The sequence below is a fragment of the Calonectris borealis genome, chromosome 4 (genome assembly GCF_964195595.1).
Source record: "Calonectris borealis chromosome 4, bCalBor7.hap1.2, whole genome shotgun sequence".
NCBI classification, from domain to species: Eukaryota; Metazoa; Chordata; class Aves; order Procellariiformes; family Procellariidae; genus Calonectris; species Calonectris borealis.
Window position 1 is genome coordinate 61,561,752 of NC_134315.1, and position 24,707 is coordinate 61,586,458.

Consider the following 24,707-nt stretch of genomic DNA (forward strand, 5'->3'; position numbering starts at 1 on the left):
GGCCCCAAGCCTCCTGTAACGTGCGCCGGCACCGTACCGCATTCAGACAGCATGCAAGCAGCGTGGGGTAAAACAGCAACCTCGCCAGTTCTCTCCTCTCTGCCCCTCGTGCAGCTCTGTGGAGAGCTGCTACCTAAATGTACTTAGCAGTCCAGCTGATTGCAGCAGTATCCAAACAAGAGCTTTCTGAAGCGAGGAGGCAATGACCTCACTGTGTTCTGAAACACGGCATGTCACATATCATCTTCACCGCAAGGCACAGCACTGTTTGTTCTCTCAGAACTTGGCACAGGCTGAACATGAACACAGGTTTTAAAAGAAACAACATTTTAAAACAGGCCTTTATATCTTATTGCTTATGTTTTCTGAGACCACGAGGATGGTCAGATACTTGTGTTCAAACGCTCTGCTTTGCTGCCTATGAAACCCTTGGCTGGGTTGGCTACTGCCACACCAGTAAAGGTATTTGAGCAGTTAAGGATTCAGATAGACAGCAACTGATTTCATACACCACCAAACATTAAGCTGCGTTTTTAAAAATCCCATGTTAGAATATGGACAGGCAGATAGAGAAGGAACGACATTTTTAGTCCTGAAACACATATTTAGCTTAGCAAATGTATGTTCCTTAACATACAGTTTCTCACGTTTGGGTCATCCTTCGGATGAAGGTTTCACTGACAGAATTTCTGCTTAGGAAGAGAATCCTGCTCAAGTTCTCACATCCCCTTGATACCTCAACAATTATCTTTGTTACCCTTTTGGAACTTGTAGAGACAAGAGAATCAAAGACAAAGATAACTGCCAGAATACACATCCTCAACCGGCATAAATTACTCATCTTTCTTTTAATTGGGGTTGGCATTTCAGAGCCAGAACAGAACTGTCTGCAAATACGAAGCACACTCAGTGCTATTTTAGTGCGTGGATCACAGGACGCAGTCCTCCCTGGGGGTCCCTGGTCAAAAGACTCCCCAAACCCATTACGCAGAGTCCAGCTTCACTGACCAGCCTGCCCACCACCACCCCGCAGCGACAGTGCACGCTGCTGTGCAGCGACTGTGTGTCACACGGGCATTAAAGGCAGCACGAAGCCCACGCGAGGGGAGCCAGCCCTGCAGGCACGCCGCTCCGGGCCAGGCAGAGCGTGTGTGCCACGCTGCTGCAGCTGGGCACTCGCAGCCCGACCGCTCTGCCCTGCTGCAGCGCGATCCATTCAGCACCTCCTCGCCTCCTTGCACTGATCAAGGGCAGTCCCTTATGGGAACGTTGCTTCAAGCTCCAGGCTTGTCAGAGTATCCATTTTCCTGTTTCTCTATATGCTACTCTATGGTTGTTAATAACGAAATAAAAGGTGAGCCTCATTCCCTTTCCCTTCCCTTGCCCACACACATTAATTTAAATGCAAATCCACACAGAAAGATCAAATTAATTATACTTTCTGCAGCAGGCTACATGGAAAATTGAAATGCACAGGGCTGGCTTTTCTTTTTCTATTCTCTTTTTTTCGGAAGTGGAAAGGAGAAACAATGTAGCAAACATATTAAAATACGCATCTAAATGTTGCATACTTGCTTACTTTTAGTTTCTGATGCTTTTTGCTTGTCTAAATTTCCACGGTTGGTTTCAGTGTCAAGCTGTTTCAGAAGGAAAATTGAAAGCTTAATCTCCTAGTGACATAAATCGACCTCTAAATGACAAATAATATTCTGTTTACCACTAATAACAATCGATCTTCATTAAGAAAAACTATGCTGACTCTTAAGAAATTTGTCCATTATTGCCCACTCAGAATATAGCTAAAGTCTGAGATTTTTTTTCAGGGAAAAAAAGGTGGTGGGGGGAGAGGAGTGTTCTGTTCCTCAATGAGTTCAGGCATTTATATAAGTTTTTTCAATGAAAACGCAATCAGGTGAATTTGTGACCCAAGGTGCAGTGCAGAGTCCCACGGGCTGGAATTCCACATCTGGGCACAGTCACAGGAGATTAACGGCTCCCAGGAACCAACTTTCTGGGCAAGGAAAGAAAAATTCTGACACTTTTTAAGGGGAATGGCTGCAGGCATTGCACCCAATATAATACTCTTTGCTATAGAGATGTTAGGTATGCTCTGAAAAACCTTCTGGATCAGGCTCTGTAGGGCTTCAGTGGAGGTGCCAGGGTGACAGTTACATGACTTTATGTGGGAAAAATGGATGCTCATAGATTTTAAGCATTTAAGGCCAATGGGAACAATCAAATGGACAGCTAAGAAGGAAGCATGTAGCCAGAACTTTGTCAGGCTGGGGCTTACTTTCTTAGTAGTCTGTGGGAAGTGCGTTTTGTTCTGCCCCTTGGCCAGAGCCAGTCCATGCAATGTTGGTCTTAGTCAATATCTGGAGACATAAATTCAGCCAGCCCACTGCTTGCTCCCCCTCTGCAAGCAGTATGGTTGTAGCTAGATGCATTCATTTACTACAAAAATCAGAAGAAAGAAATGGATGCTTATGATCCAATAGCTCCTTTTTCAAATTCAACATGTCATTAAGAAAGTGGTTATTTGTGTCCCCATAGCAACTAGAGGTCAAGGTGCCTTTGTAAAACACACGGCCAGAGATCTTCCCTGGAAAGTTACAAATTAAATCAGAGAAAATACTCAGAGAAAAAAGCTGACAAAGAAAAGGGATTTATCCCTGGGTACGGAGCCATTAAAAACAATATCCATTTCAGTACTCTGCTGAGATTTTACTGAACAGGACACGCTGGATCTGCTCTTTCCACTGACTTCCCATAAAAACATGGATCTAGTTCAAGACCTTGCTCCTGCTCTTTAAATATTCTGATACACCATATCAAAGGTCCTTCTACAAGAAAAACACAGCCTAGCTGAATGATCCCGGATTCAGCAAGTGCCTTCCCAAGACCAGCCCTGTGCCCTAAAGACTTAGCCAGAGGTGGAAGCAGCGTACAATTGGTAGCCTGGCCCCTGCGAGCCCAGCTGGGCTCAGGAGCTCAGTACAGTGCCAGGCCAGTACAGCTGGGCAGTACCTAGAGGGGGCCTGGCTAGAGCTGGTCTCTCTGCACTAGCCCTGAAAAAAAAGACCCAGATGATTGTGCTGGAATTTAGTGGGTCAAAGCAGCAAAACATCTTTTGGTCTGCAGCCAGAGCATCTTTCAAGTGGGGCCATGTGAAGAGATGCTGGGGCCTTGCTTGCCCCAGGCTTGCTGCTGAGAGCTGCAATTACTCAAGTGGGCTGGTCATTCAGACGGCAGTACTCAGTGGCTGTCATTTATTACAGTGAAGGCAAGCATAGTAAGTAATAGCTTCAGGTACTTTATCTCTTGGTCTTGTGGCCCAACTTCGTTTTACTGTGGTTTCTTAGGTGTGCTTTGCTTACTGCCATCATGCTCAGGAATCACTGGAGTGCAATGTTAGCACAATAAATCCCACACACTTTTCTTCCAAATAACAGCAGAGAGAAACAGCTTCAAGTCATTTCAGCATTCCACTTTCCTGCTGTCAGCTCAGTGAAGCAAGGGTATGCAGACTTCAGTCCAGCAAAGGCTGCAACTGTCAACACGGTGATTATCTCTGTCTATTCCTGTTTTCTCGGAAGCGTTCCTGAGAACGCTCAAACACACCTGCTGCGACCAAGAGAAACAACGCTTATGACCATTGCCGTTTAAGGTCGCTGTTGTGGTTTAACCCCAGACAGCAACTAAGCACCACACAGCCGCTCACTCACTCCCCTCACAGTGGGAAGGGGGAGAGAATCGGAAGAGTAAAAGTGAGAAAACCCATGGGGTTTTCATCAAGATCAAGACAGTTTAATAGGGAAAGCAAAAGCTGTGCACACAAGCAAAGCAAAAACAAGGAATTCATTCACTGCTTCCCATCGGCAGGCAGGTGTTCAGCTACCTCCAGGAAAGCAGGGCTCCATCACGCGTAACGGTTACTTGGGAAGACAAACACCATCACTCTGAACGTGCCCCCCTTCCTTCTTCTTCCCCCAGCTTTATATGCTGAGCATGACGTCCTATGGTATGGAATATCCCTTTGGTCAGTTGGGGTCAGCTGTCCCAGCTGTGTCCCCTCCCAACTCCTTGTGCACCCCCAGCCTACTCGCTGGTGGGGTGGGGTGAGAAGCAGAAAAGGCCTTGACTGTGCAAGCACTGCTCAGCAATAATGAAAACATCCCTGTGTTATCAACACTGTTTCCAGCACGAATCCAAAACATAGCCCCATACTAGCTACTATGAAGAAAACTAATTCTATCCCAGCCAAAACCGGCACATTCTCCACCCCTTATTCCATATCATTTACATCATGCTCAGGTCCCACACTATCCAGTACATCCTCATTAACAACCACCCCACTTCCCATCCTTTGATATAATACACAAATACCATTCCCTTAGTCTATGGACCACCCCTGTGAAATGTCCACAAAATGCCCATAAAATGTCCGCAAAATGTCCACTGAGTTCATTTAGTCCATGACTTTGCGCTCCATCTGTTACAGTGGTCCCTCAGGACAGGAGAGGTGATGTGTTGCGTGGAGTTACTGGGCATCAAAGCCAGCTCAGGTCAGGCTGCTGCTGCACTTGCACTGCTTTCTTTTACGGCTTCTCCTCCACTGGTTTAGGTGGTTCCTGCTATAGTAATTCCTATAACTTGCAACTCAAATCCCCGGTTACAACAATTTAAAGGTATTTCCATCACAATCTCCACCCCTGGTCCCTTTGGACCAGACCATAGGGTTTAACATTGCAATGAACTCCTCCCCTTGCCCCTGCTCCAGCTTGGACTTATCCACAGACGGCAGGCCCTTAGGGATGTACCTGCTCCAGGTGGAGCCTTATCTATGAGCCACGGTCTCTCCAGGGTATACCTGCTGCGGCATAGACTTATCCACAGCCACAGTCGCTTTGAGGAGCTCCTGTTCCAGCATGGCCTTCTCCATGGCCACAATGCCTTCCGAGATATACCTGCTCCAGCATGGCCTCACGCACAGCCACAGTCCCTTCAGGAGTGACCCTGCTCCAGCACGGCCTTACCCATGGCTGCAGTCCCTCCCGGGGTGTACCTGCTCTGTCGTGGGCTTATCCATGGGCCACAATCCCTTCGGAAGTGTACCTGCTGCAGCACAGACATAACCATGGCCACAGATGCTTCGAGACGTACCTGTTCTGGTGTGGACTTATGCATGGCTACAGACGCTTTGGGGTGTCCTGCTCCCATGGGGACTCATCCATGGGCCACAGTCCCTTCGACTCGAGTTCACACTGGAGTTCCAGCCTGTCCAGTGCAGCAGCACAGAAACAGCAGCGATGCCCTGGCCGTCTGCCAGCCCAGGCACACGGCCACTGCTGTTATCGACATGTTCCCAGGCACAGCAGTCAGATGATCAGCAGCACAGCAGCACAGCAAGCAGCGAAAGCAAAAAGCAGCCACTAACGAGCACTGGACTCTAATATGCAGTAAGGCGAGCAAGCCCCATGGCAAGCACAGGAGCCTGCCAATTAATAGCTAAGCAGCAATAACAGCTGTAAATTCTATCCAGCACATTCCAAACAAATCTGTCGTTATCTCCATCACGCGTAACGGTTACTTGGGAGGACAAACGCCATCACTTTGAATGTCCCCCCTTCTTTCTTCTTCCCCCAGCTTTATATGCTGAGTATGACGTCCTATGGTATGGAGTATCCCTTTGGTCAGTTGGGGTCAGCTGTCCCAGCCGTGTCCCCTCCCAACTTCTTGTGCACCCCCAGCCTACTCGCTGGTGGGGTGGGGTGAGAAGCAGAAAAGGCCTTGACTCTGTGTAAGCACTGCTCAGCAATAATGAAAACATCCCTGTGTTATCAACTCTGTTTTCAGCACGAATCCAAAACATAGCCCCATACAAGTTAAGATGGAAAAAATTAACTCTATCCCAGCCAAAACCAGCACAGTCACCGATATGGAACAACTGTATTTCTTCTTCATCATTTACTTGTCAAGGAAAGACCTCGGCAAGTTTTCAGATAATCTGTGTGTTGGTATGTCTGTCTGCCTCTATATATTATGCACAAAACCACCATCCCCACACATAGTAATATGTGAATCTTTCCTAGCAATCTCTTCTTATTGCTACACAGATATCAGAACTACTGTCTGGTTAAGGTGGTGGAATGCATTTCAGCCGTGCTCAGTTCACATAAGCAAGTGCTGTTACATTTCTTAGCTAATGTGTAACATTTTGTGATCATATAAGGGATGTTGGTGCTGTAGTCATCCGCAGAATTCCCTGTATTTCTGCAAATTTAAACAACATGCTGCTGCTGATTGATTATAGTAATTTTGTTGTTCATATCATCCTATTCATATCACAGCAGGTATTGCTTGTAATTATTAAGGCTATTTGTTATTAGAGATGCATGGGTGGTGACATACAATGAGAAGCAAGCAATTTAACTGATAATAAAATTAGCTGATCGTGGGAAGTCAGTCTGCTAATTATCTCCAAACTGTGTCCGTCAACTCTGTTTTGTATTTCTTAGACTCCTCGCTCCTTAGCGGAATAGCTTTTGCAGGGCTGCGTTCTAAGGAACACACCAAATTTCCCAGCAAGAGGGGTCTTCATCATGTTACACCTTTACTCTCATACAGGTTTGCATAACTTCATAAATACTTTGTGACAAACAGGCATTTGATTGATTGTGTAATTTACTACAGAACAGGCAGCGCACTAATGAATTTGTATGGAATGTTCTTAATGAAACTTAATAAAAATTAAACTGACCCCTTCAATTTCATAACTATTGGGAAGTACTTAGATTTCTTAGTTGTTAAATTTTCAAAACCTCTTGTGATAAATTTAAGTGGTGGAGCACACATTAAGGTCAATTTGAACCTTGTGGATAGAGAGTAATGGGACCAGTAGAACTTGGTTTTCTGTGCATCTTTGCATAGGGGTGTTGGCAGCTGGGCATGGCACTGAGGCTGTCATTTTAGCAAGCATTTGAATGGTTGTTTAATAGCACTACATCTCCTTTTTATATCCAGTATTAATAGGTGTTTTCATAGGTGGGTATGGTCAAATTAAAGGTGGCTGTCAGTTTTCATATATCCTGTCAGTTTGCTTATGTCTTAATTTTTGTTTTAAATACTGGCAGGTACAACAAATAACTCATCCAAAATTAAATATTTTTCCTCATGTCCATTTTTTAAAACAGATTATTAAAAGTAAACATTGAGTCACCTTCCAAGAAAATACCATCCTGTGTTGAAAAATTATGATGCTTTAAATGTAATAGCATTAAAATATTTTAACTGTTTTTAAATAAATGTGTGGGTTTTTTCCACAAAGTTGGAAGAGATTCGTCACAGAGAAGACGGAATAAGGTAAAAGGCTTAAGACTTATCATGAATTGCTTACACCTCCAGACTAAAGGAAACCTGTACACATAGAAGGAACATTATCTGAATCATAACAGAATGAATCATGGAATTGTAAAACAGTTTGGTTGGAAGGGACGTTTAAAGATCATCTAGTCCAGCCCCCCTGCCACGGGCAGGGACATCTTTCACCTGATCTGGTTGCTCAGTGAAGAAGAATGACGTTGATGACTCTTAAAATCAAGGAGTTTGTGAATAACATTTCAGCTCAGGAATGGGCAACGTTTTCAGGTGCCTATGTGCATGCAGTTGGAGGGTGACTATATTAAAGTCTGAGACAAACATCCTTCAAGAGAAGGATAAGTCAGGAGCGTAGAAATTATCAAATAGGAGTTCTTTCTGGAAAACCAGAAAGACATTTCAATAGCTGTTCAAACACGCTGCAAAGAAAGGAACCAAAACTGTTCTACACAAATCCTAGAAATCTAAGAAATCTGATGGAGGAACTAAAATATTCGCTAAATATCAGAAGATATAATATTGGCTACATAGATCTGTGGTGTGAATCATGATGGCCATTGTTATTTTCTGGTCAGCCTATATCTGCTTTTTAAGTCAATGGTGGTCTGGGATATAAGCAGGCTGAAACGTTATTTTCACAACTTTGTTCCAAGTGTGAAATGTGTAGTGTCATGGTTTAACCCGGCAGGCAGCCAAACAGCACACAGCCACTCGCTCACTCCCTCCCCTGCCCAGTGGGACGGGGAGAGAATCGGAAGGGTAAGAGTGAGAAAACTCGTGGGTTAAGATAAAGACAGTTTAATAGAACAGAAAAGGAAGCGAAAATAATAATAATGGTGATGATGATGATGATGATGATAGAATATACAAAATGAGTGATGCACAATGCAATTGCTCGCCATCTGCACTGACCGATAACTGAGTAGCGATTCCTACTTCCTGAAACGCCTACCATTCATATACTGAGCATGATGTCACATGGTATGGAATACCCTGTTGGCCAGCTGGGCCACCTGTCCCGGCTATGCTCTCTCCCAGCCTCTTGTGCACTTGGCAGAGCATGAGAAGCTGAATATCCTTGACTAGCAGGGTACTTAGCAACAACTAAAAACATCAGTGTGTTATCAACATTATTCTCATACTAAATTCAAAACACAGCACTAGGACGAAATTTAACTCTATCCCAGCTGAAACCAGGACAGTATCCACCCCTTATTCTATACCATCTATGTCATGCCCAGGTCTTACATTTTCCAATACATTCCAATTAATCACCACCACCTTTCTTGTCTTTATACATACACACACACAGAGATATCATTCTCTTAGTCTATGGGCCATCCCTCTAAAATGTCCATTGAGTTCATTTAGTCCACGACTTTGGGCTCCATCTGTCATAACAGCCTTTCAGGGCAGGAGAGATGGTGTGTGGTGTTGGATTGTTGCATCCTGAAGCCAGCTCTGGGTTCCATTATCGCTGAACTCGTCCGGTTCTATCATTGTTGCATTTTGCTTGGTTTCATCGGAGTTCATTCCTCATTAATCTGGGTGATTTTTACTGCAATACCATTGATAGCAACCATAGAAATGATGATATATATCCCAGCCGAAACCAGGACACATAGCCAAAACCATAACCCTGCATAAGGGAGCTGAACAGCTCTGCTGATCACAAGGAATATACAGGGACTGTGACCTACCAAGTACCATGTGGCTGAGCTCTGATGCACCATCACAATGCCAGAAAGTAAATAATAATACATGCCTGATCTTAGCTGCAACAAGAGTAACAAGATAAACTTCAGTCACCCACGCTCTTGGATTGCCATTAATCTCTGCACGAGGCACCAATGGAAAGTGTTAATAAGAATAAACTGGGAAGTAAACCCTACTAAAAAAAAAACAACCCTAAAAAAGAGAAACCCTCCAGCTTTAGACTGGAAGCAAGGGGAGCTTTGCCAGGTGTGGGAATGCAGAGAAGCCTTCGAGTGCTGCACACAGCTGCAGCTGTGCCTCTGACTTTAGTGAGTGCTTGTTTACTCTGTGTGGGAGCACGCACTCTCCACATGCACTTCTGAACCCCTGCTGATGGCAGGTGAAGTTTGTCTGCCAGATAGTGCTGGCTCTAGGTATCCAAGAGAGCCATCAACCCCCTATTCTGACAGGCGGTAGCAGGAATTAATACGGGTGATAATTAGTCACTGCATTTGGCTTCTTTTCACTATTAAAAGAAAGAAGAGCTCTTCTCCTATAGGAATGACATGAATGTGTGTTTGCCAGAGCCAGGCTGGATTGGAATGGCTTCCCACATTGCCAAATAGAAATCCAGAGCTGTCCTACTGAGAAGTCCCCTAGAGGAGGGTCCCTGTGGAAAACACTCAGTCACAGGAGGAGGGCAGGTAAATGGTGACAGGTGGGGCCAGGGTCCTCGCCAAGTGGTGAGCAGGCAAATCTCTGATGCCTAGGAATGTGTGGGGTTTCCTCTCTCTGAAATGAGTCTGATCAGGCTGGGAGAGCAGACCAGTCAGACCTCTGAGACCTGCTGAGGAATAAAGTGGGGTCACACTTCTCTCCAGAAAGCAACACTTTTTTGCAGAACCCCGGGCAGCTAAGACTTGGGAACTTGCTAAAGTCTGCTGCCAGTAAAGACTGAAAGTGGGAAACTTTCATGTTCAGACTAAAACCGACATGCTTAGAGAGAGAGATGTGTTTGGACTTTCTCCCCCACTCCATTTGCGCAGCATCCACTTGACATTAGCTAGTGGCCCCTGGCCCTCCACCAATAGTAAGAGCTAGGAAGGAGCATCCCAACAGCTAATTCCAGGTCCCTCCAGCAAAATACACACAGCACCCCAGGGGTGGTCTGGAAACCAGAGAGACACGGTGTCGTAACAAGGTCACTGCAGACAAGCAGCAGCAAAGGCACATTTCCATCTGTCTAAATCGTTGAGTATGTTTGAACATAATGGTGTACTGAGGCTAAAGGACTGGAAATGTGGGATGACGTGCTTAAACGTACAACCTCTGTTTGCCCTTGTGAAGATTATGAGCCATACCTAAAAGCACACTGCCACAGGATCAGGTAAATTGGCTTTTATTGAAACACACTGTAATATGAAGCCGGGGGGGGAGGGGGCTGGGGGGAAGATTCCAATTTAACACAAGTACATTGCATTTCAGGCTACCAAATAACTATTGATATCTGCTGTCCTGGAGCAAATCATATCTTCCTTGACAAGTCAGACAGCTGCTCTTTCTCTATCTTCCTTTTGTTATCTTTAATAGCCATGGATTGTTGTGGTACCTTAAAAACATGTTTGCGACTTACTTGATGGATGTCTCACCTCCTGCTATTAGCCCTGGTTCATGGGTTCATCTAATGCCTGTTCTTGCCTACAAAACTCAGACCAAAATGAGAGTGTGCCAGGTGCCACTGCACAGTGGGTGCAGTGCACACTGTGTACAGCTCCTCTTCCCCTCCAGCCGGCAGCCGGTGGGGTGAACAAGCTCTCTTGATCATCTTGATCATAGAGTTAAGGTAGAAGCAACCTCCGGAGCTCATCTGGTCCAGGCTCCTGCTCAAAGCAGGGCCAACTTTCAAGTCCTATAAGATTGCTCAGGGTCTTCCCCAGCTGAGGCCTGACTATCTCCAGGGAAGTAGGTCCCACAGCTTCTCAGGGCAAATGTTCCCACGTTTGATCACAGCCATTGTGGAGAATTTTTTTCCATTTGTTTAAGGTATGGGAATACTGGTATCTTAAATACAGGAATACTAACAATTGTAAGATAGGTCTAAAGAAAACCATGGCTATATTTGACCAATTTCACCCAGACTTTGAATTGAAAAGACAAAGCAAATCTCTTTCAGGCTATCAACTCTCCTAAGGTGTGTCAAAGGAAATAAAGACAAATGCAGAAGAAGTGGCTGGGGGTGGTGGTAGCGCAGCTGTTCCCTCGCTTTCCTCTGTCAGACTTTGCTGCCCCCAAATCTCAGTCAACACCATGGGCTGGGTAAGGTTTCCCCACGCTGCTCCAGATCAGCCCTAAAATGTGCAGGGTCAGCCCTAAAAACCTTCAACAGCAAACTGAAGAGTGTGTGTGTGGGTTAAGCTAAGTTACGTGTCTTTATGATGCAAAGGAGGAGTGCTTATATTGTCCATTCAGCCAGCACAGCTGTAGGGGCACAGCCTTCTGCATACAGGCACTACAAAGAGCTGGACAAATTAACAATTTGAACAGCCACGATCCCTTCTGCAGTCTTTCTGTGGCACTTACCCACTTGTCCTGACACTGAGAGAAATAAATGCAGCTGGAGACCTGAACCTGTTCGAACAAAATGACAGGTCTCTGTCCAAAATCATCAAAGGGCACCTAATAACACCTGCCAACTGCTCTCATGCGTTTAGGAGCAACCTTTAAACTAAAGCATTTAAAAATCTGCTTCTAGGGAACGTCCTTAAGTTGATGGGTATCATGGAAGTCATACATAAACCAGTATTAGCTACCCAGGTGCCTCTGCTTTTTGTGCCTCTGTTTGCCTGATTAATCTGTGATTAAGACCCAGTGCTAGCTGCACGTCCCTAGTAAGGTTTTATATTCCTAAATGGGAAAAACCAACCCCTTTGGACCAGACTGTAGAACAAGCATCATTTTGGAGGGAGGGGCAAGACTGACACATTTAGTATGGAGTTTTGGCAAACATAGTAATAAACAGGGTCCTCTTTACACTTCCCAGTGGTGCGTGCACATGCCCATTTTTTGTGTGCTGATGGAGCATTCAGCATTGAGATTGGCCCTTCAACACTCAAGTGGGGAGAAGGGATTTCTGCTCTAATGTGTGTATTGTGTGCTCCTCCCAGCTCTCTTGTATTCTCCTCGTATAGCTGAAACCAAAAGAGGGGATTTTTTTTTAATCTCACATTTGTAGCTATCAGCTAAAAAGAATACTTACAGAAAGAGAAATTTAGATCCTCCAACATGAAATTAACAGCTATGCTTTGTGATTTGAACAGGTCCCCAGTGGTACCCTTCCCGCGTTGGCCTGCAACTAGAACGCAGTAAGTATTCAGATGGTTGAATACAGCCACCTAACGTATTACTAATCTTCTGGCAAGTTCTCCTCCTATACATGTTATTGGGTGAACTGTTAGCACTTTTTCATTAATTGATATCAATGATTAACATATTAGCTTTCTCATTAATAAAGGAATCTAATGGTTTTCATAATCACTGGGTAAAAATGTTTCAGAATACAGTATATGATCAAATAATGAAGACAAGGCAGTTTTAAAACCATTCACTCACTCACCTCACTCACTGAATTATCTGTTTTAATACTTGCTCACAGCCTCATCAGAAGATGCAACTGGCTGCAGGAGGCAGCCTCTTTTTTTTGTGCCAGTACACCAGTTCTTGGTGGACATGGCAGTGGGAGATGAAGCTGCCACGGGCTGTGTGGCATTTAGTCTGTGGACATGTAGCATTGCAGAGCCCTAGAAAATGAGGGCTTGGCACCTGGTGGAATTTAGCACCCTCACTGACTTAAAACAGTCAACAAACATATATTGAAAGGGAGACAAAATACACAAAGTGGAAAAGAGAAAAGAAGTGTTACAGCCATGGCAACACCCCATGCCAGTGGCTGTTGAGGTCTCCTAATATCCAACTCATTGCCTCTATAAAAAAAAGAGAACCAGATATTGCCATTTTATGTCTCTGCCTGTACACTCTAGGTCCATTAGGACTGGAAGCAGATGCCTCAGAATCCTGTGAAAAGTAATGTAATGCTCAGATACACCTGGTCTGCCTAGGTCAGACAGCTTACAAAGAAATCTTGGGCCTTTGCCCAAGAAGTTGCGTTCATCATGATGGTGCCAACTCTTGTAAAATAGCCTGAGAATGCAAATGCTTCAGCAAAAGATGTCAGTGAGGGAGACACTGCATACATTGACTTTCCCATTTGTCTTGCAAGACAGAACAAAAAGTGCTCTATGAAATAGTGTGTGTGATTGCATGGCATGTCTCTAATGGTCTAGATTAACAGAGATAGCATCGTAACAATTGCTATGCATTGCTGCCCAGTGTCATGTCAGCCTAACGCTTTTGTTAAAATGAGAGGAGAAAAACTCTCACAGAAATGGTCTAAGTTGCTAACCTGGAGAATAATACCAAGTCACCAAAAAAAATCAGAATACAAGTTGGGCCTTGTCCATTAGCAGGGCAGCCTACGCGTTATGCTGAGCCTGTGAGAGGATGCCTGTTGTTCATGCCATCTCCTCTTCCCTTTTTGTCACTGCAGATGGGCCCTATTTGAAGGATTCCATTAACATTCAAAGCCTTGCTGTTTCCTCCATCATTACACTGTATTTTACAGACCTAGGTCAGCAGGTCGGTTGGACCACAGTAAGTATGTCCTTGTACCAATCAACATGATACATCTTAATGTACAATGTGTTTTAGCATCAAATTACTCCAACTTCCTCAACCTGTCCTTCCCTTTGTCAAATGGTGTAATTACTTTATCAGCAGTCAAAATGGAATTAAATGGATAGTGAGCCAACTTATCAACGTGCTAACTCTGACATCCAATTGAAGAGTAGAAGGTGGACATAACAATATTGCCTGAGGGAAAAAAAAATCATTTTTTAAAAACAGTTTTAGCTTATCTAGGGTTTATATGCCTGTGCAGAACCTGTAGCCAAATACATTCATTTCCTGCAAGGCTCCTCAGCTTTGAAAGTGGAAGGATATTAAAACTAAAAAATGGGAATGTCTTACTCTTTGTTGTGGAAGTGGTGAGGCCAAGGATTCCAGGCAGAAGATGCCCAGCCAGACTCAGGAGTCACAAAACTTTTGAATCTCTTTGTAAAACAAAAGCATTCGCCTTGAGCAACAATACGTCTATTATGCTGTGGGTAGATCCATGATCTGTTTTTATTTCTGGTCTCAGTCTGACTTCAGTTACTTCCCTGTAAGCAGCTGTTAGGAGGTCAGGGTGGCAGGAGAGAGGCAACATGTTCCACCCAAATGGGATTGTGGGGAACTCTAACCTTACGGGCTCATCTGTGCAAGGAGGAAGTGAAAGATTCAATTCTTTCACAGCCCAAAGACAGAAGACAGTGGAAGGGTTTGAAAGAACAGTGAAGGAATGGGAGATGAAGAGACCTTTGCAACATCCTGCAAGAGGCACAGGTGGCGGAGCTGAAGGTAGTCTCACTGTTAGACTGACCTAGCTTTTGCTGTAGTGTGCATGTACCGCGTCAGCTGGAATAACACACAGCCCACATCTGTGTATTGGGTAACGAGATTCCCAATTTCTGCAGTGAGAAACATGAGTAAGATAGAACTACAGTTTCTGAAAGCCATAAAAGCCACGATGAGACTATTCGTAGCAATGGAAAACAAACCACCAATTGCTTGCAATTCCTTTAATGAAGCAAGAGAATTTTTGCTCACTGGCATCATGGCTGTAGGCTGAATTATTAGATTCTTACCTCAGGCAGCCCACAGATCCCACCCTGCTCACGTGGGGTGACGACAAGGCCCACTGACAAGCCAACTGTCCTTCCTTGGCTGTACCTATATGGATGGAGCTTGTGAGTGTTAGGTCTTTAACCAGCTTGCAGATGATAGTACTGGTTCCTCTCTCAGTAGGTCACTATGGGCTAGGAAGCATTACTACAAGACACTTAGAATGGACATGCTATTTTACGGCTCCTTATCCGTTAAACAGTACACTCAAGGTGGATATTACTGCCAGAACTGCCCTTGACTTTGGGAAGAGTCAGCTTCCAGATCAGCACTGTAAGATCACATATCCATCTCACCTGCTCAAGCTCACGTGCATTTCTCTCTCTCCAGGGAAGCAGATAGCCCCCAGCAGCACAAACTCTGGGAGGTTTTAGCCCCTGTGAACAAGAACATGACCTATATCTATCCTTCCCAGTTCTAACAACAGGACCCAAATCCCCAGGTGGTGACAAGCAGTTTACTTCCGTGGAGTCAGAGCAGCTCACGCTGCGTGACCTACCCGTTTCAGCAGAGGTCTGCGAGTTTACCAAGGCTGAGGCTTTACCCCACTGATTCCCATGCTGATTAATGGCCATACTGATTAATGCTGCTTGGGGTCCTGTTTCCCCCCACAACCATCCCACCACCTCTCAACCGTGGAATTTCCTTGCAAAGCAAAATTGTGAGTAGTGCAGCCTCCTGTTTGTTACAACTATGTAATCTGCAAGAAGCTTATTTATTCTCTCCCTTCCTGGTGGTTTATGTAGCCTAAGACAGTAACATAACTAAAGCTTAATATCCCCTTATAAATAGTGCAGTTATGACTCTAGGTGTTGATACTGCAGGCAGCGGCATTTTTTTACGATTTAATCTGTGTGTGCAGAAAGTTGACTCCATGAGTTTCTGAATATTCATCTTATCCCATTCTGTTCCATACTCTAAATTGTCTCCATTCTCAGTGGGAGAAATCTTCTTCCTAGCCGCATCATTTAAACAGTCAAGAGATTTTTATATTATAACTAGTTTATAGCAATAGAGAAAAAATTCATAGAAGATTCTAACAATAACAATTAAGAATATATTTGTACACAGGATGTATAGTTTTACTGCCATTTTTACTGTGCTTAGAGCTCCCATTCTCCCATCCCCCTTGATGCTCTATCAGATTTATGCACACAGTGAGGGATGCTTCTGATTTGAAGGGTTGACATTTAAATAAATAAAGCACAGAATAAAAATATTCTTATCTTATCAGCAAAATGATAGCTGAGGTACAAAGGGCTACATTCAGGTCTGGACTCCAAAAATAGACACCGAAGCACATGCAGATATGTTGGTGCTCCAGAGGTCGATGCATTGGACATGGATCTGTCTAGGGGAAAACTAAGCACAGAAGTGGGTCTTCTGGAGCTTTGTTACCTCATTGGAGATCACGCTTGAGATGCCCACTTGAGGATCAAGAACACTAAGACCCCCAGTGCTGGGGATTTACACCAAGACAACAATCTCGTGTTTTTTAAAAGGGGAAAGTGGTACTCACCTCCACCTTCTGGGAGCAGTACCCTCTCCAGGCATGTTGTAAAATAAAAGATGATGCTGTTGTCTGTTCCCAAACAGTTTGGGTCCCTAAGTCTAGGAGCATACTTGTGAATCAATGCTCAGCTTCCCTTTTGGAGCATGCACAGTCTCTGATTTACGGTCCTTCTCACACTCCACCTTGGTGGCTCAAGAGTTTGTCATCTCCTGTTGTCTACCCAGTCCGTCTGTCAGAGGCTGCCACTTTGTAGGAAGGATGTTTCCTTCTCATCCTCAGCCTTCTTAAAACATGGTTGCACAGTGACCGAAATATTTTTGGTGTTTTGTGCTGTGAAAGGCCAGACATCCTGTGGGCTCAGGTTATATCACAGCTCTGAGATTGGTTGACCAGATTTCAACAAGTTCTAGAAGCTGGGTTGCTCTGCGGGAGGACAAACTGGGGTGAGGGATTTGCAGTTCTCCTCCACTGGAGCAATTATTTGTCAATCTCTTTCGAGAATGAGGCCATTTTCTGGGATAACGTGGGTAGAAATCCAACCTCAGCTGGCTCTTTTAGAAGAATGGAGGCCCTCAAGGCTCATCTCCAGAAAGAAATTCAGGGAGAAAACAAAACCTGTTTCTTAGCATCATAGATTTTGTTAGAACTCTCTTTCTACTCTACCTTCTTTTTTATAAAACAAACGTTATCTGAAACACGTAATTTACTTCTGCACAAGATTTACCAATTCTTTTACCCTACCTGGAGGGGATAGTTGAGGTTTGCTGACTGATACTAATGGGAACTGAGTTTACAGATCTTTTCCATATGCCTCCTGCGAAGATTGTACCCCCAGGGGTGTTTGAAATTCTCACCACTGGAGTGATGGGTTTTATTTTTAATCTCTGTCCAATTTTGGGCCTAAGCATGTTTGACAGAGACCTCTTTTTACATATTGCAATGCTGCATGTGACTTTTTGAAACATGGCTGGCATTTTACCTCTAAGAATGCATACTGCTGCTGTAGTCAAAAGGAAAAAGAAAACCATTCGTCCTGCTCAAATTCAGACTTCTGTTAAAGCTTTCCTCATTTGAGCAGTGATTGCAATTTCTGATTTATCAGCTTCTGTTGTCTAGTTGCTACCCGGGCAGGCTACCAGAAGGATCAAAATAGAACTGAGAAAACAGCATAGAACTGTGAAAAATATATTTTACCTCCAAGTCTGTGAATTTCATAAGATTAACCCTGAAACACAGTACTTCAGTAAATATTTTTTGTAACTGTGATTTAAAATCAGGGATTGCCTAAATACTTTGACTCCTGAGAGCTTCAAAATACTGAGGCTGGCAGCAGAACTGCTCCATTTGCTTAGATTATAGTTCCTTAGGTTTTGCATTTTTTTGCTTTGAGTTTGTACAGTCCCCCCCTTTGCATACCCTCTCTATATGACTCTGATTCCACACAGCTCTGTGATACAAATTATCACACAGAGAAAACCGTTGATTCTCTCTGATCTGAGTTACCGTTTCAATAGACTTCTGCTGGCGTGAAACAGAGCTGGCTGAAAAATGGAACTGTATTTAATAGGTTTAAGATTATATTATACATCATTTTTCTGGAATAATTTCAAATTTTCCAATGAAAAAAAAGATTCTGCTCAATTTAGAAATACAGAGACTAATACTTATTTAAACCCGAGAACATATTTGAAATCTGAAAATCTACACTTTCACTAATGGGTCTGTTCCCTTCTGGCTGGCAAGCAAAATTATCACCGAGTTAGACATTGTGGAAAATGAACAAGAAGCCAAGAGCTCTATGTTTGAAGCTTTGTGGTTACGTACAGCAGGTGTACACAGCGGGGAAGTGCATGCTGTACTGAACAACGAGGTGCGGCTGTTCTCTCGGGGGGAAGGCAGTGTTTCGGTCAGCGTGGTTCTCTCCTCTTACTCGCACACTGCACGCTTACCGAAGTTCTTCTGTCCTGTGGGCGTGGGTGGGTGGCGAATACGAGGGGAGCAGTTTGCTCTGACTGTGGCTGGCAGAGCTCACTCAATTGGTCCTGTAAATGGGGAACAATCCCCTGAAGTCTGTGGGATCAATGTGATACAAAGCAATTTATGAATATTGACGGGCAGCCAAACTGCTGCAGACTCATTGTCTCCACCTTCTCTACACTGAGGTCAGCTTTGGGCTTTCCCTGGGGAACAACTTGAGATGTTTTCCCTAATTTGGGAATGGAAGAAGAGACTTCAATAAAGGTTTATAACCTCTCAATGGGATGTAGAAGTACAGACAATTATAATAGAAGAAAAAAGACAGGATCTGAGGAATTTGAAGGAGTGGGAGGGCTGGGAGTCTCAGCAAACTAGTGGGCCAGTGTGAAGAAGATAAATGTAAGAAAACTCATATGATCATTGCTGAGGAAGGAATTTGAGATCAAGGTAAGAGAGAGAGCTGAGGATACGTAGGATGTATCAGTGGAGGATGTCACTGAATGTATTTCTCAGCGGATACATGTCAGAGCTTGCATATTTTGTGGCCAATTCAAACACAATTAGTTGTGGGACAAGACCCTACAAATTGAATAAAACTTTCAGGGAATTGTGGGTACCTGGAAAACTTAGCAGCAGTGCCAAATAAACAGAACGTGTGATTCTGTGTAAATCTGTGGGTGGGTTAAGAACGACTACAACAAAGTGCCAAAGAGTGGGAAATCCCCAAATGGTTTTTCTTTGCTAAACCTTTTGGATCAATAGATAATTTGATCACAGAAGATGATCTCCAGGAAAAAAAGAAGTCACTATTTCCTCTACAGCCCCTTTTCCAACTACAATTATTTGTAAGGCAAAGCACCTCCATTTTACAGCTAGCCGTTTGCACTTGGCAGAGGTTTCTGCCTGAACACAGAGTAAGTGCTGCTCTGCCTTGGTACAGCTGGCCAAGTCTTGAGCTGACCCCAGTCAAATGCTATGAACTTTCAAAACACTGTAACCTTTCACAAAGGCAAACTACACACACAAGATTGGTCTTATTTTTCATTTAATTAAGTCTAATAGTTTTCAACCTCCAGGGTTATCAGGAGAGAACAGCTTGCATTTGCCTGATTTCTTGCCATGGTTTTATATTGTTTATGCCTTTCCTTGGGCCACATATACTTTTGGCTCTTTGTTACTGCCCAGTGGCAGCATGAAGTCAACTGATAAGGGAGGAGGAGACCTCTGAAACTGTCCAGCTGGCTGATTGGGATTCCTCAGACGCTGCTTCTAATAAGGCAAACAGTGTTGCAATAATTAATTTTTCTTGGTCTCGGCAACAAATGCCACAGGCTCACAATGAACCATGCCAGCGTGTCAATTTTTCAGGCGCCAAAGGGAGTTAGGGAGGAAAATTAATTCTGAGGGGTGAACGTTTTGGTGGCTGTTGAGCACAGAACAGGCTGAAGAACCTATGCATAAGTGTTTATAGTAATACCCTTGAGTTTTTACCACTTCAAGCGCAAAAAGGAGGTAGAGGGAATTCAGTAAGCATAAACAGAACAAGCTGTTTCTTACAGCTATACACAACTTTATGCTTAAACCCTTCCTGCTACTTAAGGAACAAAGAGTTACTTGATGTATGGTGCTGATAAATGCAGACCCTTTCCTGTTTGTAGTCAGAGTAACTAGGGAGGTTGACAATTTGTCAATCTACACAAATCTGAGAATTTTTAGTCCCTCTAGAATGCGTAAGCCTGGCAAAATTACTATGTATGGGGAATTTTTGCCCAACCCCATACCGGTGGCTAAGGAGAGCACAAAGAGGAGAGTGAACCAGTGTTTGGGAGGACCAGGTGCCCCTTTGTCAGCCTTTGCCCACCGTGTCTGGTGACCTTGACAAGTCACTGAATTTCTCTGTGCGTCAGTTTCCATATCTGCGGCAAGAAGATAACAGTATTTTCCTCTTTGCAAAGTGCTTTGAGGCTTTTAGATGAAAAGCACTGTCGAAGAGCTAGTTGAGGTTATTAAGTAATAGCCAGGTGTTAAAAAGCACTATTTCATTTAGGTATCTACATAGCAGATGATAGATATACATTTTAAAATGATACACATTATATGGCAGATTTCAAAATGCTGTCAAAGCCCTGTAAAGATTTGGCAGCAAATCTGAACTCACTTTGGTGTTTGGTTACAAACAGAACTTGAGTGCATCGCTGAGTATGTATAGGTACAAACATATATAACATGCATATATGTGTGTGTATAAGAAAAGCATTTGTTAATTTGCAGTAATTTTCCATTTTGAGTAAGAAACATGTAAAGGCTTGTGCTCCCAGGGAAGAATCTTGACCAGACGATGAAGTGGTCTGATGCCAAACCAGTGGTTTCAGACAGCTCAGTCTTAGGAGGAAGCTGGGGTTTCACCTCCCTTTTGCCACAGAGGGAGCACAGGCCTGGCTCAGAGAGAAACAGCATCCATCACTGTTCACTCCCCAGCTCCTGAAGCTGGCCTGAGTCAGCTGCAATTTGCCTATAAAATCCTACAGCAAATCCACCCCTATCTCTGATATTTGCAGTAAATATTGAACTGCAATCTGAAATACTCTTAGACACCACGTCTTTGCAAAATCTGCCCAGACAAGGGAAGTTTCAGGTGCCCCTGCGTGCACTATTTGATTTTTGTAGAACGGATTAGCCAGTTCCATGAGAACTGGAACAAAAATCATTGAATATTCAAGCAGCCCTTAAGAATTGTACTACTTGATGCAAAACTGCTGCTGCTGCGGATTTTTGCAAACATGAAAATACAAAAATTTTGAAAAGGTGAAGATTTAGAAATGCTGCTGAAATTAAGCCATTATCATCCCCAGGTAACTATATGGCCTTTAATGAGCTAGCAAAGCATATGAAGCAGAAATTAGTCCAGAAATTAATAACGTTTCTTAATGATCATCAGCTCAAGAGTACTCAGGGCTGGCATTGTAAAAGGAGTCTAAGGTAGTTAGATGCTAAGTTTAATGTGATCTGGGGACTTGGGGGGGGTTCAACTGCCTGGTTTTCTCTTGGGTTTCTCAGACATCCCAGCTGCCCTCTGTTCACTCGCATGTAGTAATGGTCTGTCTGTCCGGTATCAGTAGATCCTCCTCTTTATGCGGAATGTACTGTTTCAGTCTGACCCTGGCTCAGACCTGCAACTAGTGCCTTTGTCTCACATTTATCAGAGAAACTAAGCTTTGTCCGTTAGATAATTTATATACTGCAGCTGCTTTTCCATCAAAGTAACCCAGGACATGCTTGAGCTATTTTGTAGCTCTCGCTGTGCCGAAAGCTTCAGGCAACGACCCAAAGTCATTGTCCCGGCTGCAGGTATTATCCTCATACCTCGCCCTCCGCTTCCCCTGCTTGAACCCAGAAATCCCGTTGGCAGGGGAAGAGAAAACATCATGACCAGCACCGACGAACTGGGAAACTGCCCCTACATGGCATGGAAAGAGCTGCGGGAAGGGATCAGTATGGAAAAGGCTGTGCGGCCTTTCCTCAGCTCTGTTCTGCAGCTTGTCATAAATGAGATAATCTGAGAATATGCCAAAAGGCAACATGATACAAGATAGGGTGTGTTGTGTGGTATTACAGAAAGGGCATGTCATAAACATTACAGAGAGGAATTAGCTGATGCCCTCATGTGAAGATTGCTAATCCGTGGTCTGTTCATTTACAACGATTCTGTTGGACTTTTTTCAGACTCCCTCCACTCCACCCCCTCTGTTTATGGCTTCCTTCTGTCCTTCTCTGCCTTTTCCCAACCAGTACACACGGTACTATTAACTCACGTCAAAAACCTTTCCATTCTCTGTAGTAGACTTGTTGGGATGGTGTCAGGCACTAAGCCAGCTGCCCCTACCAGCCAGAAAATTCACCTCACATTCCCTCAAATTACTTTAAAGAGCTCCTTTCACCTCTGCTGCATTCATGTCTCCCTAAATATACCCTCTGCCTCATAAGGTCTGGGATTATAATTCCTGACCTGGTTGTTACTCGGTTCGGCAAGGTGTTACTGGCATGACCATCTGAACACAGATGAAAGAAGCAGGTACAATCTAGCTCATACAAGATGAAATGCCTCGCTGGTTTGCAAATTAGCTATCCTGTATTGTTTTCCCATTTGTCTCATCATCTCTTGAATAATGGTGACTCTTGCATTAGCTCCCTTTTGACATATTTCAGATTTCCGTTTTGCTGTTTATGTAGTAGATGTTTCCAGTTTAGGTATTACTGAATCAGGTCTCCAAGGAGCTGATAATTGAGACTGTTAAAGGAGCTTAAGTTCAGCACCCTGTATGGAGCTCATGCCTGGGAGAGGTTTGGTTCAAGAGCAGCACTTTCTCTATGCCGCTGAGAATAAGAGGTATATAGAGTATATAATGCCAGACACTGTAAAGGAGAGAAGGAAGGTAAGAGAACTGGACACTGCAAGATACGAAATAGAGTGTACAGATGTGGTAAAAAGGGGCAATCTCCTGTTTTCTTTCTTCAGGGAGTTAGTAATGAGCTCAACAGTTAAATTCTGTTGAGCTATGCACATCGTAATAGAGATGTAATGCTCCTGCAGGAAAAGATCTTAGTGACCACCATATTTGGCTGCAACAAATACATCAAAATAATCTATATGTATTTGGTAAAGATGGTGAAGAAAAAGTAATTTTCTTCTAAGTATTCTATTTTTTTTACATTTCTGCAGAAGAAAAATGCTCTGTGTTTTAAATGATCGCTTTTTTGGTTTTTACAAAATGGTATTTCTTTTGTCTGGAAACTACAAGATACAATGTTATTGTTTTCAGGGTTTTGTTTAAAATTTGGTTATTATTTTTGCAGGATAGGTAAGCAGGAACTAGTATCTTAGTAATTTTTTAGGTTTTTTGAGCGTCTGTAAAAATGATAGGTTGAACTGATCCTTAATGCAACTAATAACTCCACAAGCCCAGCAATTAGTCAACTATACAATGAGCATGAAGACACTAGGTAGGCTTAATTGCATATATTCATTGAGAATCAATAGTAAAAGAATGGTGTTTGCCTTTGATTGCCAATGATTATAACCGATTGTAATTTTGTGTTAATTTAAGACTACTTTCCCTTCCACTTGCTTGAACTTGTGGGATTTTAGCAGAGTTTCTCTGCCTGCCTTTCTGGAACTCACTTTTCATTTCTGAAGAATTTAAAATCAGTGGGCCAGAGGAGGAGAGCAGAGGTTGCAGCATGGGAGATGCAACAGAGGGAACAGACTGAAACTCACCCAAAATGTAAAACAAAAAAGAAAACCACTACAGCAAATTGAACCTCATCCTCTAAACCAGAATGCTACTGATCTTAACTACGTTCCAGCACTGTGACGCAGTTATGATGAAGGCAAATGCAGTCCTGCCTGCCAGACAATACCTACTTTGACTGCAAATCTCACAGCTGACCCTGGACCACCTGCCTCCGCATGAGCAATTAATGCTTTGTGTTGGATGTGACTGACACACAGATAAGACCGGACCTTGTCCCCAGCCCAGAGCACCCTGAGCATGCTGCTCTCCTCCACAAACCCCAACTCAAGAGCTGCTGTCGGTGCTCTCAGCTGCTTCTCTGAATTGCTCTGATGGGAGGCTCTGCATCCCCCTCTCCTACATCAAAAACACCTCCTCACCCAGTCACAGAGATTCAGGTATCACGTGGCTGGTAGCTTTGGCTGTTAAATAGAGACTGGATTTTTTTACTAAATCCTGATGCTTTCGTTCTCCTTTCAGCATCTGAAATCAGCCAGGGGGTAAGGCGGGTGCACTTGGTGCAGTGACAAGTAACCACAACTTGGTGCTAAGTCCTGCCAAACTTTTCCTGGCAGCTTTGTAATATGCTCATGACAAACAGATGATAAAAGCTGGCAGTTACGGGTGTATTTTGTGGTGCAACTTATGGCTGAGAGGAAAAGCTACACTGAAGCAAGCAGCTCATTCCAAGCTCTTACACTGATCTGCCCAGACCATATTATCTGCACCTCTGTCTCCTATACCATTGTCTATATTTAGTGTATTAGGTTTTAATAGCGGAGGCCGTCTCTTACAGTGTTTGCAGAGTGCCTAACACAGTGGGCTCACACTTAGGAATAGACCCATACAACAGCTATTAGGACATAACTCGAACGAGCCCTTGGCTGTGGTGTGTTCCACAACAATGTGGGCTCTTAGACGTTCCTTGACTAAATGTTTTCATACACATACACAACTGCTCTTGGGGTCATGCAGAGTCTAAATGGAGCCCAGAAATCATGGTGTCATGTGGAACAAAA

At 43.7% G+C, this 24,707-nt stretch overlaps 1 protein-coding gene across 1 annotated transcript in view; it reads left to right on the plus strand.

Annotated features, from left to right (window-relative positions):
• The window catches only part of TECRL (trans-2,3-enoyl-CoA reductase like), a 72,010-nt gene that overhangs the window by 30,285 nt on the left and 17,018 nt on the right, over positions 1–24,707 (plus strand). Inside the window, exons 3-4 of the mRNA XM_075150613.1 lie at positions 12,390–12,434; positions 13,676–13,779. Coding sequence (XP_075006714.1) covers positions 12,390–12,434; positions 13,676–13,779 — 149 coding nt within the window. The remainder of the gene's footprint in view (positions 1–12,389; positions 12,435–13,675; positions 13,780–24,707) is intronic.